At 39.4% G+C, this 18158-nt stretch overlaps 2 protein-coding genes across 4 annotated transcripts in view; both read left to right on the top strand.

Moving 5' to 3' along the window:
* The window catches only part of ATP2B2 (ATPase plasma membrane Ca2+ transporting 2), a 169883-nt gene that overhangs the window by 29169 nt on the left and 122556 nt on the right, over positions 1 to 18158 (top strand). For all 3 annotated transcript variants that reach the window (XM_063291854.1, XM_063291853.1, XM_063291855.1), the window contains exon 3: positions 17162 to 17359. In XM_063291854.1, the coding sequence (XP_063147924.1) occupies positions 17162 to 17359 (198 nt within the window). The remainder of the gene's footprint in view (positions 1 to 17161; positions 17360 to 18158) is intronic.
* Positions 1 to 18158, top strand: part of IARS1 (isoleucyl-tRNA synthetase 1) — a 518275-nt gene that overhangs the window by 428861 nt on the left and 71256 nt on the right. The gene's annotated exons all lie outside the window — the stretch shown is intronic.

Here is an 18158-nt window from a genome sequence, read left to right as displayed (position 1 = left end):
TAACATGGTACAAAATTATAGATAGGAGTTGGGAGCTCATGAAACATGCAACAGGTACTCTATAATTACTTCTCTGCACTAAGGCCTTAAGTTTTAAAAAGAAAGAAAAACCTTTTTAAAAATACAAATAGAAAGAAGCTCACATCCCTTCCTGCTTCAAGAGATGTTTGAGTGTAGTCTGTAAGTGCACATAAATTTTTTATCTATTACATTTCAGATAGAGCTGGACACAAATTGCTTTTCAGAATTCCCAATCAGACTTGTGGATGGTTTCTCATATTTCTTGAGGGGAAGGGTAAATTCTGTAGCCATTTCTGAAAGGCAGGATTCCTTCTCAGTGGTGATGCTGCCAAAAAAGCCAGGGAGTTCTTTCCTGAAATGTGATTTTCAAATTTAATGGAAGCATGAGAAGCTGCATAAAATCTTGCATCACGCCGTACAAGTCAGTAGAGTCAGAGTGCAATAGAGGGTTCAGGTTAGGTGGTTAAGACTAGGACTGGGGAAACCTAAGTTGAAATCTACCTTCAGCTGTCAAAACTTACTGAGTGATAGTGAGTAAATCACCTGCAGTCCAGCTTACCTCACAGGATTGTTGTGGGGATAACTGAAGAGATAATACCCATATACATATAAGGGAACCAAAGGCAGTGCATGAAGTAGGGCATGGATGTGGTAGCAGCGAGCATGGGTTGCAAGGACAGAATGGGGTAAAGAAGTAAATCTTTACTTCTGATCCTGGTATCATGTAGGTTTTGCTATTTTCTCTTTGTTTTTTCATTCTCTCATGCCTTTAATTTCTTTGACTCACTGTTTTTCTTTTCTGTGCTTTGCATAATGTTGCTTACTCTGAAGGGAATAGTGTAGGCATGTGCAGCACCTGATATCCAAAGCCAAAAAGGAGTTTGGGGACAGGTATGGGCATGCACACCACACTGTCAGTGCCTCTTTAACTCAAACATGAATTTTCCTGGGATGACAAGGCTACTGTACAAGCACAGGAAAAAATGCAGTTTCTCACCTGAATTCTCTCACCTGCTCAAAGGAGCTTTTGGGCTTTACATCTCAAGTTTTGCATATTCCTAGAATAGTGTGATGGGTATGCACAAATGCAAGGTCATCACTCCAGCTCTTGAGAATTTCTTTGAAATAATTTCTAAATCCATTTTCTTTCATGAAATGGGATGAGATTGGAGAAGAAATTCTCTGCCCAGCATTGATTGTGATCTTCTAAGAGTATCTTTTTTCTGCATATCACTAATAGAATATGAAACTACACCATGCAATTGAATACTGGATTTTGTCTGGGACAATGTCTGGGTGTCAAGTAAATTTCTTGCAACTAAAACTCTTTTCAACTTCCAATAAGGAAAAAAAAAAGTTTGTTTTAGAATTTGCATTAACACAGCGATTTTTCATAAAGCCCCCCATCCCTCTGGCAAAAGCATGAATTCTTCTCTTTGGGGAATGGGGGAGGTCAAAGAGTGATCACATTGATGCCTAATCCAATATACATTATCCTGTCTTCTCCACTGATCTCTGTGGATAGATCTTATTTTTAATACTTTTTTGTATTTCTGAAAATCTTGATGATTCTATGAGTTATATTCTAAGACTTCTATTGTAGCTGATAGAAGTAAAAGCAGATACTTACTTGGAAAACTGGTGGATGAAAGATGTTGGAAACACTATCTGAGTACTTGTCTCCTCCTCGCAGACAGATATGTTGAGGAAAAGCAGCCTGCTTCAAATCTGCTAAGATTCTGACTTTTTTAGGAAGAAATGGCAGAAAGCATTGTGAGCTGAGGGGCTAAAGTGAAAATAAGTAATGTTTGTGCTTGTTTCTGAGAAAGGAGACAATGTGTGCGTCATAACTTCTCCAATGCTACCACTCTATCTGCCAAGACAAGTAGGCTTCATTATAACAACTGAATTTTACGGTAACTACTTTTTCCAATAGAGCATAGACCACAGAACATCAATACATACTTTCCTTCCTCTCTGTAATGTTAGTTTCCTTTTGATGAGAGAGCAATAATTGGTGCTTCATTTGCAAACGTACAAGCCAAATGAGTGAGCGGAGTCTCGGAAAGCATCTTAGATATTCCCACCTCCCATTCTACAAGAGGTGGACCTTCTATGGCTCTCATCTAACATTGTATCCATAATTCTACAGACAGCAAGATATTTCAAGAATAGGCTTGCATAGAATAAATGAATATGTATATCATAAGGAGTAATAATATCTTTGAAAAGTAGAGGCCATCATTCTATAAGAATTCTTTAGATAGTTGAATGATAGAACCAATGAGAGAACGTTGCTGAATTAAGAGTCATGAAATTCCTCAGATTTCTCACTCCAAGATCAATGACAGAGCATGGATTCGGGAGGAGAACACTTGAGTTCTGAGCCACCTCCCGCCTGACACTTCTATGACACTTTCAGCCGCATCTCCACCATCAGAAGTGCAGAAAGGGGTCAGGACAGGAAGGGCTACAGATCTGAAAGATCTAAAGCTTGTATCACTGCTGTGCCCTTGATATTGGGGCAGGTTTGGTTCATTGCTTGCATTAGGGCAGAACATTTAGAAAAATAAAAGTTGTCTTCATTCTGTTCTCTCTGTTGGAGCTTTACATTGTTAGAGCTATCTACCAGAATGGAAGATTGCTGTACCAGGATAAGAAATGCCACTGCTGCTTCTGGTTTTAAAAAGATGTAATTTGTAATGATAATCAAGTGGCAAGCAAGGTTAATGCATAGTACCATGCAAATGGTTAGGCTGATGACTTAACAGTACTCCTCCCACTTTGCAAAATTGCCTTTTATTTAATTAAGGCTCTCCAGGAGGTTGACACTTTTCTCTTGCTGAGAAAACAGCTGTATTGCAACTGTGAATCCTCCAAAGAGCTAAATGTAACTGTGACTGCTGAGAATCTTTGCAGTACAATGGCAATGGTTCTTTGTAGTGCTAGGAATATTTTTCTCCATCATTATCACTATAACCTTCAGTGGAATTTTGATATTAAAAACATGCATGCCAATCCTCCATAAATAATATTTAATGAGGTGCTTCCCCTAAGAGCATAAAATGCCCATTGAGGATATTTTATTTATTTCTTTGATTTACTGTATATAGCCACCCATCTCACATACTGTATGTGACTCTAGACTTATGTAGCACTTCTCACTGCCACTGCCTTTTTCCCAGGAGAAAGAAAATGCCTTGACCAGGCTCTTAACATAGGACTCTCACAGTCTAAGTACTTGTCCATAAAATAGAATGATGATGATAATAATAACAACTACAACCAAGGAAATTTAAATTGGTAGCATCACCAGATGGCTCTAGCAGCTTTGAGCCAGAGAACAATAGTCCCATCCCCTTCTGAGATAATGAAAACAAAAGCATCAATTTTATGATTTAAAAACGAATATTAAGAAGAAAAAAAAGTAAGCTTCCTTTTAGTTTTAGGTAGTCAAAATGTGACAGAGTTGGATGGAATAAGGCATTTAGCAATGGTAAAATCACAAGTAGCACTTCAAACATCAGTCTCCCATAAAGGGAAATGGTGGGGAGACTGGACCCAGATCCAGATGGGTGGGATCTGAGGGACAAAGAACTTAGGAGGGAACTAAATATATCAGAATGGAGTTTACACAATAAAGGCCATAAACTTCTGATACAAAAATCAGGGGCAAATTCCCTGAAACAAGTAGCAGACACATTCAAAATATGAGAGATGATGTGGCAGATTAGCATACCTTAAAGCAAAGGATTCTGATTAGAAATCCTTGCATAAATCTTTTATTTTACTGCTGAGAGGAGGGATTTCCTCCAGCTTGTGTTTCTAGGTAAATGGTTCTTACCTACCCCGATTCCCATAGATTGCAATCTTCATTGAAAGCTCTAGGGGCCCCTCCTCTTAGCTCCTACTGAGTCCCTAGAGATTTTGAGATTGTACCTTGGTGTCTTATCTCACCTCCAGCCCAGGGACACTTAGATCTGCTTTTTCCACAAGTCCCAGACAGTTCACTCTGTTCACTAAAGTTCCTGTCTTCTCCTACTTAAGCAGGCCTTATTCTCTGCTCCCTTAAGATTTGAAGACTGGTATTTGAGATTGGTGTGTTGTCTGGATTGCCATCTTGTAATTATCCTGTAATTCTTTTTGTATGAATTTTATATGTTTTTATTTATTTGAATTTATTAGCTGTTCAACTCCAATTCTTACTCATTTTTTAAAAATGTTCTTTATTTTGTTCTTTATTTCTAGCAAGATCAGGCTGAGGAGAATCTGTTAGGCAAATCCCTTCCTCCTCCCTTGAGCCTTGGATTTTAGAGACCACATGAACACTTACTGCTTATCTGCTCAGGCATCTGGATATCTGAGACTCTTTGCCTACACACAGCACAAGCTTGTGAGAATGGCCGAATGAAGAGGGATAACTTGCCATGCCTTGCATGAACCCATGAAGGCTGGCCCATTCATTTCATCATGTCTATTTCATTCAATCATTAAAGAGAATCATCAGATTAATGAGTTAGGCATATCTTTGCAGGACTGACACTAAACAGAGTAAGGGCCTGCCATAGTCAATAGGCCCTTTATAAGAAGGGACATTTCTTGTTTCTAAAATATATTGCATGTTCACTTTTTCATGAACTTTATGAAAATCAAAAGTGGCGGTTGTATGGGCTTACTAGGCAGTCATTTGGGAGTCAACATCCAACACATCTGGAGAGTGACCATCTGGGAAGAACTGGTCTAGACTATTGCTTGTGTTGATGGCTGGACACTTCTGGTCGGTAGTGCTGCGACTGGGGCTTCCTGTGAATTCTCAGGATTATATAGAAAATTCAGGGCAAAACTCTACTGCAGATTTTTAAACTTCCTTTTGTGAAGAAACATTAAAGTAGGCAGCAGGAACAGTTCCATGCTTAGCTTCACTTGGCAAGCATATCTAATTCTGTTGCACTCCATTGTGAAAAATGAAAGCATTTTTCAGCCTAAAACAATTTTAAGCTTGTGTGTGCATACATGCATATAGATATAACATGATCTAAATATATGAGTGCACTTTATTCCCACCCTTAGCTATTTCCTAGTCTAGAGTTAAGGAAGGGCTTAAAAAAATAGATGTCATTTTCCCCCTCTGGGAGTTAGACTGTTCTCTGTCTGATTGCTGGGTAGTAAAAACTTTGGTTCCTAGAGGATCACCTGCCCAGAATAGACCATGTAGTATAACACGTCCTCCCTTTGGCTTTTGAGCACTCTTCTCCAGATTGTGCCCAACAACTCTCTTCATCAACTTCTCCAGATTCAAACTCCAACTAACAAATCTTCAGCAGTGTAAATACTACCCAATCCAGCTCAGGTTTTCCACCCTACATAGTTCTTTATTAAAACCATTGACGTTTAACTGCCAGAGTTAAGTCCATCATAGCTGTCAGCCATTGCCTTCATAATTCTCCTCTGTCCTTTGAGTCCTCATCTCTGAAGTCAGCCCATCTGCAGCTCTTTCTTTTTCTCCTATAAGAACCTTCCCTGTGAGAATTAAACTGACTCTGTTTTCTTCATCAGCAAAGCTAGCACAAACTACCACAAAGCATTTGTTTGAGTTTCTGCACGAACATATGAATGCATCAACAGCCAGTGAAAAGCCATGATGATGTTTCATAAGTGCTTCACAGGTGCCATCAGTTTCTAGGAGGCCCTGGGGAAAACCCTTTGCCCTACTTGTTCTTTTTTGTTGTATCTTATTCAATAAACCATGTTTAAACAAATCATGGTTTAACTCATTGTGTGCTTTCTGCACTGAACTACTCAATGATCTTCTTGGTTTTGATGAAGTGAATGTGGAAGGTTACAGTCTCCACAGCTTTCCACAACTATCTAACTCAGTTAGTAAATTCACACTCATCAACTGGATGAGTGACCATATGCATCTTAGCAGCCCTAGATAATACCTTTTAGTTTAACAAAGCTAATAGTATCTATAATATACCAATAGTCTCAGAACATATTCCATATATAGGAGGAAGAAAAGGAGGAGATATAGATGTTGCTGCTCATCTGATTGTCATTAATAAATACAAACATTGTGGTGGGAAGATAAGATGGATAGCAGAAGATGCGGCCAGGGGAAGGAGACCCCTCAGAAGGGTTTGCTTATCTCTGAAGTTCAGGACTTTCCTCTGAGAGTTGTGTGCGGTGAGCAGAATGTGGTACTGTTTGTCTTCTGCTGTGCCCTGCAATTTGAATGAGGCACAGTTAAATCGAAGCAATGTTCTCTCTTGGAACATCTCAGCCACACAATTCTCAAAGGAAAGCTCTGTACAACAGAAAACAAAATGAAATAATAATGGGTTGGGTGTTTTTGAAGGATTCACAAAAATAGAGGAAAAAGGATAGGTTAATGGTTACTGCACACTGAATCTAATAAATGTGAAAAGGTACTGTAAAATACTTTTTTAAAAAAATGGGAGGTGTCTTATAATATTTTTTTGTTAACATTCTCCTAATGTTGGCTTGGAAAATTAGGGAGTTTTGAAGGAAAAAAAAAGAATTTCTTTAAGATTATTGAAAATACTACCCCATTTCTATTTTTGTTACAGCATGATTGAGGCTGTCTCTGGCATGTGAAGAGTTCCCTGAGTGATTAATTCAAGGTTACTTTGTTTTATGACAGCTTAGTGCTAGAATGAGTGAGTCATTTTTGTTAAGAGCTTTCTCAAGGACAAGTCAAGGACTGAGAGGATGCTGGTGTATAAGGGAGTTGAGGTATTTAGTTTCAGTGTGAAAGACTTCCTTCTGCTTTTGAAAATGAGAGATTGATATAGAGACTGAAATGAGCTTTGTCTATTCTGCTTTCAAAGGTGTTTAGTGTGATATTGTCTGCAGATTGGTTTGGAATGTGCATCGTATTGGCTGTCATGAGGCTTCACCAGAGCTGTCAATCTGGTGAGATCTGTTACTAATGGCAGGCAATTTCTCTCCCTCTGCCCCTCTCCCCCTCAAGGGTTCAATGCCACCTTTTATGCAGTCCATGAATGTTTTCCAAACTTTTTGGAACAGATTCTCAAGAGCCAAAAGGTGATGGGGAGAGGGATGGGCCAAAGTTGCATTTTTTCTATACTATAACTCACCTTCTAAATATTTCCTGGAAACTAAATATATAAAAAAGATCTTAATAAAAGATTGAAATATTGTGGAGCTTATATGATTAATTTAGTGTCTGAGTTCAAGTTGCCATCTTTCCTCTTGATTTCTAAAGTGGAAAAGGCCCCATACATTGCAAAGGTAAATACCTAGAGGGTGAAATGAATATTATCTACCATGTCCATGCACACATCTTTAAAACACCTTGATATGTGTATATGAGTCATGGTGCTTCGTGAAGCTATTAGCAGAACTATTTTGACTGGATAACTGAAGCACAGCATGCTAGCTGTGAGATTTAATTAAAATATTGTTGTTGTTTATTTGTTTAGTCGCTTCCGACTCTTCGTGACTTCATGGACCAGTCCACGCCAGAGCTTCCTGTCGGTCGTCAACACCCCCAGCTCCGTCAGGGATGAGTCCATCACCTCTAGAATATCATCCATCCACCTTGCCCTTGGTCGGCCCCTCTTCCTTTTGCCCTCCACTCTCCCTAGCATCAGCATCTTCTCCAGGGTGTCCTGTCTTCTCATTATGTGGCCAAAGTATTTCAGTTTTGCCTTTAATATCATTCCCTCAAGTGAGCAGTCTGGCTTTATTTCCTGGAGGATGGACTGGTTTGATCTTCTTGCAGTCCAAGGCACTCTCAGAATTTTCCTCCAACACCACAGTTCAAAAGCATCGATCTTCCTTCGCTCAGCCTTCCTTATGGTCCAGCTCTCGCAGCCATATGTTACTACGGGGAACACCATTGCTTTAACTATGCGGACCTTTGTTGTCAGTGTGATGTCTCTGCTCTTAACTATTTTATCGAGATTTGTCATTGCTCTTCTCCCAAGGATGAAACGTCTTCTGATTTCCTGACTGCAGTCAGCATCTGCAGTAATCTTTGCACCTAGAAATACGAAGTCTTTCACTGCTTCTACATTTTCTCCCTCTATTTGCCAGTTATCAATCAAGCTGGTTGCCATCATTTTGGTTTTTTTGAGGTTTAGCTGCAAGCCAGCTTTTGCACTTTCTTCTTTCACCTTGATCATAAGGCTCCTCAGTTGCTCTTCACTTTCAGCCATCAAAGTGGTATCATCTGCATATCTGAGATTGTTAATGTTTCTTCCAGAGATTTTAACTCCAGCCTTGGATTCCTCAAGCCCAGCACGTCGCATGATGTGTTCTGCGTACAAGTTGAATAGGTAGGGTGAGAGTATACAGCCCTGCCGTACTCCTTTCCCAATCTTAAACCAGTCCGTTGTTCCGTGGTCTGTTCTTACTGTTGCTACTTGGTCGTTATACAGATTCTTCAGGAGGCAGACAAGTGACTTGGTATCTCCATACCACTAAGAACTTGCCACAATTTGTTATGGTCCACACAGTCAAAGGCTTTAGAATAGTCAATAAAACAGAAATAGATGTTTTTCTGAAACTCCCGGGCTTTTTCCATTATCCAGTGGATAATTTTGCCAAGACAATTCACTCTGCATAACAAACACTCTCTTCCAACAACCTAAGAGACGGCTTTACACATGGACTTCACCAGATGGACAACACCGAAATCAGATTGATTACATCCTTTGCAGCCAAAGGTGGCGGACATCTGTACAGTCGGTAAAAACTAGGCCTGGAGCTGACTGTAGTTCAGACCATGAACTTCTTCTTGCACAATTTAGGATCAGACTAAAGAGATTAGGGAAGACCCACAGATCAGCTAGATATGAGCTCACGAATATTCCTCAGGAATATGCAGTGGAGGTGAAGAATAGATTTAAGGGACTGGACTTAGTAGATAGGGTCCCGGAAGAACTCTGGACAGAAGTTGGCAGCATTGTTCAGGAGGCGGCAACAAAATACATCCCAAAGAAAGAGAAAACCAAGAAGGCAAAATGGCTGTCTGCTGAGACACTAGAAGTAGCCCAAGAAAAAAGGAAAGCAAAAGGCAACAGCGATAGGGGGAGATATGCCCAATTAAATGCAAAATTCCAGAGGTTAGCCAGAAGAGATAAGGAATTATTTTTAAACAAGCAATGCGCGGAAGTGGAAGAAGACAATAGAATAGGAAGGACAAGAGACCTCTTCCAGAAAATTAGAAACATTGGAGGTAAATTCCAGGCAAAAATGGGTATGATCAAAAACAAAGATGGCAAGGACCTAACAGAAGAAGAAGAGATCAAGAAAAGGTGGCAAGAATATACAGAAGACCTGTATAGGAAGGATAACAATATCGGGGATAGCTTTGACGGTGTGGTCAGTGAGCTAGAGCCAGACATCCTGAAGAGTGAGGTTGAGTGGGCCTTAAGAAGCATTGCTAATAACAAGGCAGGAGGAGAAGACGGCATCCCAGCTGAACTGTTCAAAATCTTGCAAGATGATGCTGTCAAGGTAATGCATGCTATATGCCAGCAAATTTGGAAAACACAAGAATGGCCATCAGATTGGAAAAAATCAACTTATATCCCCATACCAAAAAAGGGAAACACTAAAGAATGTTCAAACTATCGAACAGTGGCACTCATTTCACATGCCAGTAAGGTAATGCTCAAGATCCTGCAAGGTAGACTTCAGCAGTTCATGGAGCGAGAATTGCCAGATGTACAGGCTGGGTTTAGAAAAGGCAGAGGAACTAGAGACCAAATTGCCAATATCCGCTGGATAATGGAAAAAGCCAGGGAGTTTCAGAAAAACATCTATTTCTGTTTTATTGACTATTCTAAAGCCTTTGACTGTGTGGACCATAACAAATTGTGGCAAGTTCTTAGTGGTATGGGGATACCAAGTCATCTTGTATGCCTCCTGAAGAATCTGTATAACGACCAAGTAGCAACAGTAAGAACAGACCACGGAACAACGGACTGGTTTAAGATTGGGAAAGGAGTACGGCAGGGCTGTATACTCTCACCCTACCTATTCAACTTGTATGCAGAACACATCATGCGACAAGCTGGTCTTGAGGAATCCAAGGCTGGAGTTAAAATCTCTGGAAGAAACATTAACAATCTCAGATATGCAGATGATACCACTTTGATGGCTGAAAGTGAAGAGGAACTGAGGAGCCTTATGATGAAGGTGAAAGAAGAAAGTGCAAAAGCTGGCTTGCAGCTAAACCTCAAAAAAACCAAGATTATGGCAACCAGCTTGATTGATAACTGGCAAATAGAGGGAGAAAATGTAGAAGCAGTGAAAGACTTTGTATTCCTAGGTGCAAAGATTACTGCAGATGCTGACTGCAGTCAGGAAATCAGAAGACGCTTAATCCTTGGGAGAAGAGCAATGACAAATCTCGATAAAATAGTTAAGAGCAGAGACATCACACTGACAACAAAGGTCCGCATAGTTAAAGCAATGGTGTTCCCTGTAGTAACATATGGCTGCGAGAGCTGGACCATAAGGAAGGCTGAGCGAAGGAAGATCGATGCTTTTGAACTGTGGTGTTGGAGGAAAATTCTGAGAGTGCCTTGGACTGCAAGAAGATCAAACCAGTCCATCCTCCAGGAAATAAAGCCAGACTGCTCACTTGAGGGAATGATATTAAAGGCAAAACTGAAATACTTTGGCCACATAATGAGAAGACAGGACACCCTGGAGAAGATGCTGATGCTAGGGAGAGTGGAAGGCAAAAGGAAGAGGGGCCGACCAAGGGCAAGATGGATGGATGATATTCTAGAGGTGACGGACTCGTCCCTGGGGGAGCTGGGGATGTTGACGACCGACAGGAAGCTCTGGCGTGGGCTGGTCCATGAAGTCACGAAGAGTCGGAAGCAACTAAACGAATAAACAACAAAAAGTGGATATTGGCAATTTGGTCCCTAGTTCCTCTGCCTTTTCTAAACCCAGCTTGTACATCTGGCAATTCTCGCTCCTTGAATTGCTGAAGTCTACCTTGCAGGATCTTGAGCATTACCTTACTGGCATGTGAAATGAGTGCCACTGTTTGATAGTCTGAACATTCTTTAGTGTTTCCTTTTTTTGGTATGGGGATATAAATTGATTTTTTCCAGTCTGATGGCCATTCTTGTGTTTTCCAAATTTGCTGGCATATAGCATGTATTACCTTGACAGCATCATCTTGCAAGATTTTGAACAGTTCAGCTGGGATGCCGTCATCTCCTGCTGCCTTGTTATTAGCAATGCTTCTTAAGGCCCACTCAACCTCACTCTTCAGGATGTCTGGCTCTAGCTCACTGACCACACCATCAAAGCTATCCCTGATATTGTGATCCTTCCTACACAGGTCTTCTGTATATTCTTGCCACCTTTTCTTGATCTCTTCTTCTTCTCTTAGGTCCTTGCCATCTTTGTTTTTGAACATACCCATTTTTGCCTGGAATTTACCTCCAATGGTTCTAATTTTCTGGAAGAGGTCTCTTGTCCTTCCTATTCTATTGTCTTCTTCCACTTCCACGCATTGCTTGTTTAAAAATAATTCCTTATCTCTTCTGGCTAACCTCTGGAATTTTGCATTTAATTGGGCATATCTCCCCCTATCACTGTTGCCTTTTGCTTTCCTTCTTTCTTGGGCTACTTCTAGTGTTTCAGCAGACAGCCATTTTGCCTTCTTGGTTTTCTCTTTCTTTGGGATGTATTTTGTTGCCGCCTCCTGAACAATGTTGCCAACTTCTGTCCATAGTTCTTCCAGGACCCTATCTACTAAGTCCAGTCCCTTAAATCTATTCTTCACTTCCACTGCATATTCCTTAGGAATATTCACAGATCAGCTAGATACGAGTGAGCTCGTATCTAGCTGATCTGTGGGTCTTCCCTAATCTCTTTAGTCTGATCCTAAATTGTGCAAGAAGAAGTCAGCTCCAGGTCTTCTTTTTACCGACTGTATAGATGTCCGCCACCTTTGGCTGCAAAGGATGTAGTCAATCTGATTTCGGTGTTGTCCATCTGGTGAAGTCCATGTATAAAGCCATCTCTTAGGTTGTTGGAAGACAGTGTTTGTTATACAGAGTGAGTTGTCTTGGCAAAATTCTATCAGCCTATGTCCTGCTTCGTTTTGTTCTCCCAGGCCATGCTTACCTGTAATTCGAGGTGTCATTTGACTGCCCACCTTAGCATTCCAGTCTCCCGTGATGAAAATAACATCTCTTTTAGGCGTGTTGTCCAGTAGGTGCTGCAGATCCTCATAGAACTGCTCTACTTCAGCTTCTTCAGCATCTGTGGTTGGGGTGTATATTTGGATCACTGTGATGTTAGATGGCTTGCCCTGAATTCGAATTGAGATCATTCTATTGTTTTTTGGATTGTATCCAAGCACTGCTTTAGCCACTTTACTATTATGAAGGCTACTCCATTTCTTCTGTGGTCCTCTTGTCCACAGTAGTAGATCTGGTGGTCATTTGATGTGAAGTGGCCCATTCCAGTCCATTTCAGTTCACTGATGCCCAAAATGTCTATCTTTAATCTTGACATCTCACCAATAACCACATCCAATTTGCCCTGGCTCATAGATCTTACATTCCAGGTTCCAATGGTGTGTTGATCCTTAGAACATCGGATTCGCCATGCACCACCAATTAAAATATACAGTTACTATAAATTTGTCACAGTGCAGATTAGGTATGCAGTCCTGCACACTTACACATGTATTATATTTCTGTTTAGTATTGTCACAGTCTGGTGTAGCTCAATGAGGCACAAACATTTCCCATCTGTAGAGACTATAAAATTCAATCCAGTGGAAGGAGCAGATCTACGTTTACAAAGCAATTTCTCTATGACTGTGCAACTTCTTTTGGAATTTCTAGGAAATTACTGATTTTGTGCAACATTCATCCTGGAGAAGGTCTGTCTATGGGGTCATTAAGAGTTGGCATCAGCCTGATGGTACATAATTAAAAAAAAGTGCCACATTAGAAGTGTGTTGATAATATTCTCTAAATAATTCTAAAAGAATTACTGGTCTCCTGTTTGTGAGATGATGCAAAGTCAAGCTTAGAAGACTGTACTGATTAAAAAGAATCCTTCCATGACACTTTGTCTGTCAGTGAATAATTGTAGCTCAAGTTAAGAGCCTCCATTACTATATTCTTTCTTTAATAAACAGAATGCTTCATTGCACCTACATTTTTAAACATTTTGTAAATATATATTTACATATTTTCTTATTAAAACTTAGTGGAAAGAGAATGTTAAGACATATGAAGGAGGAAAAAGAAGAGATGAGATAAATGAATAGTAAGGAGTCCATCAGAGGCTAATAAATGTTGAACAAAATGTATCAGAAAGCTGGAAAAAGACTACTTAGATGCAGCCAAGATTTGGCAGTATCATGAGCTACTGTAATGTAGTGAGTTTCCAAAAAAATAAAATAAAATGGATAGGTGATTGTTGCTGCCTCGTTCTCTTGATGTACATTATTTCCAAAGGATAGGGTGGTAACACAATTTTAAACATCTTTATTCAAACCTTGCTTTCACTGCATTCAATTGAGCTTTCCTTTCAGGAAGAATATTTAGAACTACAATAAAGCCAAGCCAGGCTTTGTGCCAGACCCTTTGATTTAAGTAGTTCTGGATCTTAACCACGTGAAATTATGGCAACTAGGTAATAATAATTAAAATATGTATGAACTTGAAGAAATCAAGTTAGCATCAATAAATTGTATCTTAACTAGCCCTTAGTCAACCTCTGTTTATGTCAGATATTTTGGTGGGTTTTTTTACTTGAAAAGTAAGAATTTCTTTATTCTGTCAGAATTATGAACTCATAAACCAAAACAATGCAACTGGTTATCATCTCTGTTATGCTGTGTGCTGCCATTAAATTGTGCATCTCTCCCAAACCAATATTTGTTCATTATTTAATCATCTAGTGTGTTCAAAATATGTGTATTAAGATTACACATTGTAGAATTCCCATTCAGCATAGTCAAAAACCAAGGGTTGGGGTGGGAGTGGAATTCCGGCCATTGGAAACATAGCATAAGTGGTGTGTGCCCAGCTTTATTTATTTATTTACAGGACTTATGTGGTCACCTATGATGACTCTGGGTGGCTCCCACAATCCGTAAAAAAAAAAAATAGTTAAAAACAAAAGTACCCTTTCCCTGGGCGCTAGACCAACCATCCTCACAGTTCAATCCACATCCTAGCCCAATACTTGGGGAAGAGCCAGGTCTTCACAGCCCTCTGGAAGGCTAAAAGGGTAGGGATCCTCAGATCTCAGGTGGGAGGCTGGGAAGAATGGTCTATGCAGGGAATAGTGGGTGATACTTATGGGTCAACTCAGCCTTTATTATCATGAACACATCTCACCTTAATCATGCCTGAATTTAAATGTATATGAGTCCTGTTCAGGAGTGTGGATGAATGCAGGTAATGCTTCAAACTAAGTTGAGAATGGCACTTTGAATCCAGCACTTCTTCTACCCTCCTTGACACCCTTATCTTCAATTGGACATTTGAGGGGAAATATGCATTGAAGTCAAGGAGAAAAGGGGAATATGGCCAGCATGTGCACCCCATTCTCTACCCCATTTGAATTCTCCATATGTTCAGCTGAATGACTGGACAGAGCTTTTGGTGCTGAGTTAGCAGCATTTTTTCACCTTTCATTTGAACCTTTCTTTTAAAACCTCCTTTAGACAAACAAGAAGTGTTTTAACTTTCAGTAATATAGGTAGATGATTGCTTCCAGAAGGAAAAGGACATTTTAAGCTTTCCTAAGCAATTATGTGCCAAATTTTGCAGTTGATAGCAGATTCTTGTCAATTAATGAATAAATGATTGAAATAATCAATGTAGGAAAATAGGGACATATGCATTCAATACATTGATATGTGGAAGGGACTCCATATCCTTCACCCAAGTTATTTATTGAAGAAAGTGTAGTTTTTTTCAAAGCCTAGGGTTGTACCTTTAGCACAACGGAACCAAAGAATTCTAGATGTAATTATTATGAGAAATAAAAATAAAAATAAATTAAAACATAAACTTTTCTGGGTATAGACAATTATTTTGCTACAATAAACTAGCATTGCATTGGAAGTTTCTACAAATGTGCACATATACCATCTTGCAAAATAGCCTTGAATGTGAATACATTTTGAAAAGTAATAATTTTCAAATGATGTGGTAATCTGATGCTTAGAAAAAAAAGACAGTCATAAGGCTTATCTTTGCCTTATTTTCCTGCAGCCATCCACCATTTTTATTTTGTAAGAATGTTTTAAGAAACTTGGGGGGGGGGCAGAGCCATTGTTTTACATGAAGATGATGCCAGAGATTGGTGCTTTGCAGCATGCATACTTTTTGGGACAGGAAGCTTGATGGTTCTCAAGGAGAGTGTCTAGGGGCACACTGATGATCGCAAACACTGTGTTGCCTTGCATTGCTCTGGAATCAACTTAAATTAACTTATCCCTTTAGCACCTCCAAAGTATTACAATGTATTCTTTATGTTTTTGAATTGTTATGCCATTGCTAGCTTTCTTCATTTAGTTGTTTACTCACATCTTATTACTTTCACACATCTGTGAATTTTTCTCAGCATGATTTTTACAGTGCTAATTTGGAAATATCATGAACTCATGGCATTCTTGTGCAATAGATAGCATCCCTGTAGTCTGTTTTCACAGCAATGGTTTTAACCTAACATTGATATTTGGGCTGTGCAAATCCCTTGAAAAAAATGCTTCGGGATGTGTAGAAATGTTATGAAGCGCTTCTTGTCAAACCATTAAAGAAGATGTATTTTTTTTTAAACTCTCACCGCAAACTACTCCTGCCTATGTCCAGATCTGTGCAGGTACAAAGACTTCCCTTTGCTGGGAAAAATAATACCCCGTCTTTTGAAGGACAAGCACATTCCTAATTGATACTTCAGTTGGAAGAGCTCCATAAGCATCACTTTCCAATCACTTCCTTAACGTTCTTTAAAGAACTTGTACTTACCGGCAGCTGCTCCCAAGTCTTTTCCATTTTGGAGATGCTCACTCCTAAAATATACAGCATACATCACCTGAAATTACTTTGTTTGTCTTACCCCAATAAATTTCTCTGGAACTGTTTATAATGACATGTCCTTGTAGGATCAACACCTTGTCTCCTGATTGGTTTTTTGATGCACTGTGCAGTAAACTGTCCAGTAGCCAGAGGAAATGACACAATAATTAATTATATTAAGTCTTTGGCTTTTGTATGAAAAGGAGAGAGAGGGTGTGGGAGAGTGTCACAGCAACACTGCAGTCCATTGCTTCAGTGAAGCTCATGGCTTATATATCAAAAACATAATGAAACCAAATATACTGTGCAACGCTGTCAGGAATAGTTGAAATCATTCAAAATAATCACAGTATTTTGTCTTCCCACACAATTTCAAAAGTTAAACAGAAGTTAAAACTGCAGATCCAAGTAGCAACCCCATGTAAATGGTTTGTCCTGAATGCACATCACATTGTGTACTGCTTCTTTCTCCCAAAGGAATCCCTTAATATTGAGGAGTTCTGGAATGCTGTTGAGTAAGGCTCTGAAGACTGCCTTAGTGGGGAGCAATGGAACAAAGGAAAAAAAAAACTTGTCCAAGAGGAAGCATTCTATTATTGAACGCAAGCTAAGGGCAGAAATACTGCATAATACCACCCAACATTATCTTTCATTGCTTTCTTTCCTTAGCTATAAAACCATAGACAGGAACGTCTGAATTATTTTTATGCCATTACTTTGCTCATATAATTGAAATTTTGTAAATTTATTTGCTACATTAATCTCTTGTTTTGCTTCCTGTCCTTGGTATCCTGTATAAACACAAGTTAGACTGTTTGCCTGTAAAGAGGATTGCCTAATGGAAAAGCTAGAGAAGAAATGCATTTCTAAAATGCCTTTACAAATACATATAAGTCTCTGTGATACATTAGCTGAGGATGGGTTTGCCAAAAGAGAATTACAAAATTGGAAGTCTAATGAGCTGTAAATGCTAAGTGATGAAAGCAAAAATGGTTGCATTTTAAAGTGTAGTTAATACAAATGTTAACAGACTTGTCGCTCACCATTAATGTTTCCTTGATTTGTAGGATTACCTGGCACTACTGCTGACCTAGATAAAAGAAGGCTAATTTTTGGGAAAAACTTTATACCTCCAAAGAAGCCAAAAACTTTCATACAGTTAGTCTGGGAAGCATTGCAGGATGTGACTCTCATCATCTTGGAAATCGCAGCCATTATATCTCTGGGGCTCTCATTTTATCATCCACCTGGAGAAGGAAATGAAGGTAAAACGTGTTTCCCCATTGTTTATCTAATGAATATAATGTTCTTGGTTCCATTGTTACACAGGCTTGGAGTAGCACAGGTTCTCTGTTTTTAATCTCCAGTTTTCTCCCGGTTTCCTAAAGGCTTAATTTGATATAACTTATTTTAGTATATGTAGATGGAATTGTTTCTCAGTTTTGTATCTCTTAATTTCATATTACACTGGGAAAACTATAGCCTTGAACATAATGTGGCCACCTCTGACCTGAACATAATTTCAAGAGATGCAATCCGTGATGTGTACTGAAGCCGATAGTGACTACTCGGTGCAGGAATAGAAGATCAAAATACCACATGGTTTGGTTTGGTTTTTTCTGTCAAAGCCTTATTTTTTTGCCTGCGGCAGCTATTGTAAGCATCAAGATAGAGCAGTAGGTTAAAACAGGTTATACATCATAATGAGTGAAACTCACAGAGCGTTGATGCAGAACTGTCATCAATCAGCCTGACTCCTAGCAGATTCCAACTCACATGCTAAGTAACCACTGATAATGGCAGGGATCTTGAGCCTGCACCATTGTCCCCTTTTACTACGTGGGTTGATGGCTAGCATTACCAGTGAGTAATGGTGGTAATTCCTCCTTCATATTAATTAACCCCTCTCCACTTCTTTTTAATTGAGAGGAATGCCATAGTTCTTGTATACACCTGAAATGGACTTGGCCCAGTGTTTCCAGTATTTCATGCAAGGAGCTACAAACTATAAGAACGAAAAAAGATCCTGTCCATTAATGCAAATCTAGTGAGATAGTTGAATAA

The sequence above is a fragment of the Candoia aspera genome, chromosome 2 (assembly GCF_035149785.1).
Source record: "Candoia aspera isolate rCanAsp1 chromosome 2, rCanAsp1.hap2, whole genome shotgun sequence".
NCBI lineage: Eukaryota > Metazoa > Chordata > Lepidosauria > Squamata > Boidae > Candoia > Candoia aspera.
This window is presented reverse-complemented; position numbering and strand designations above follow the sequence as displayed.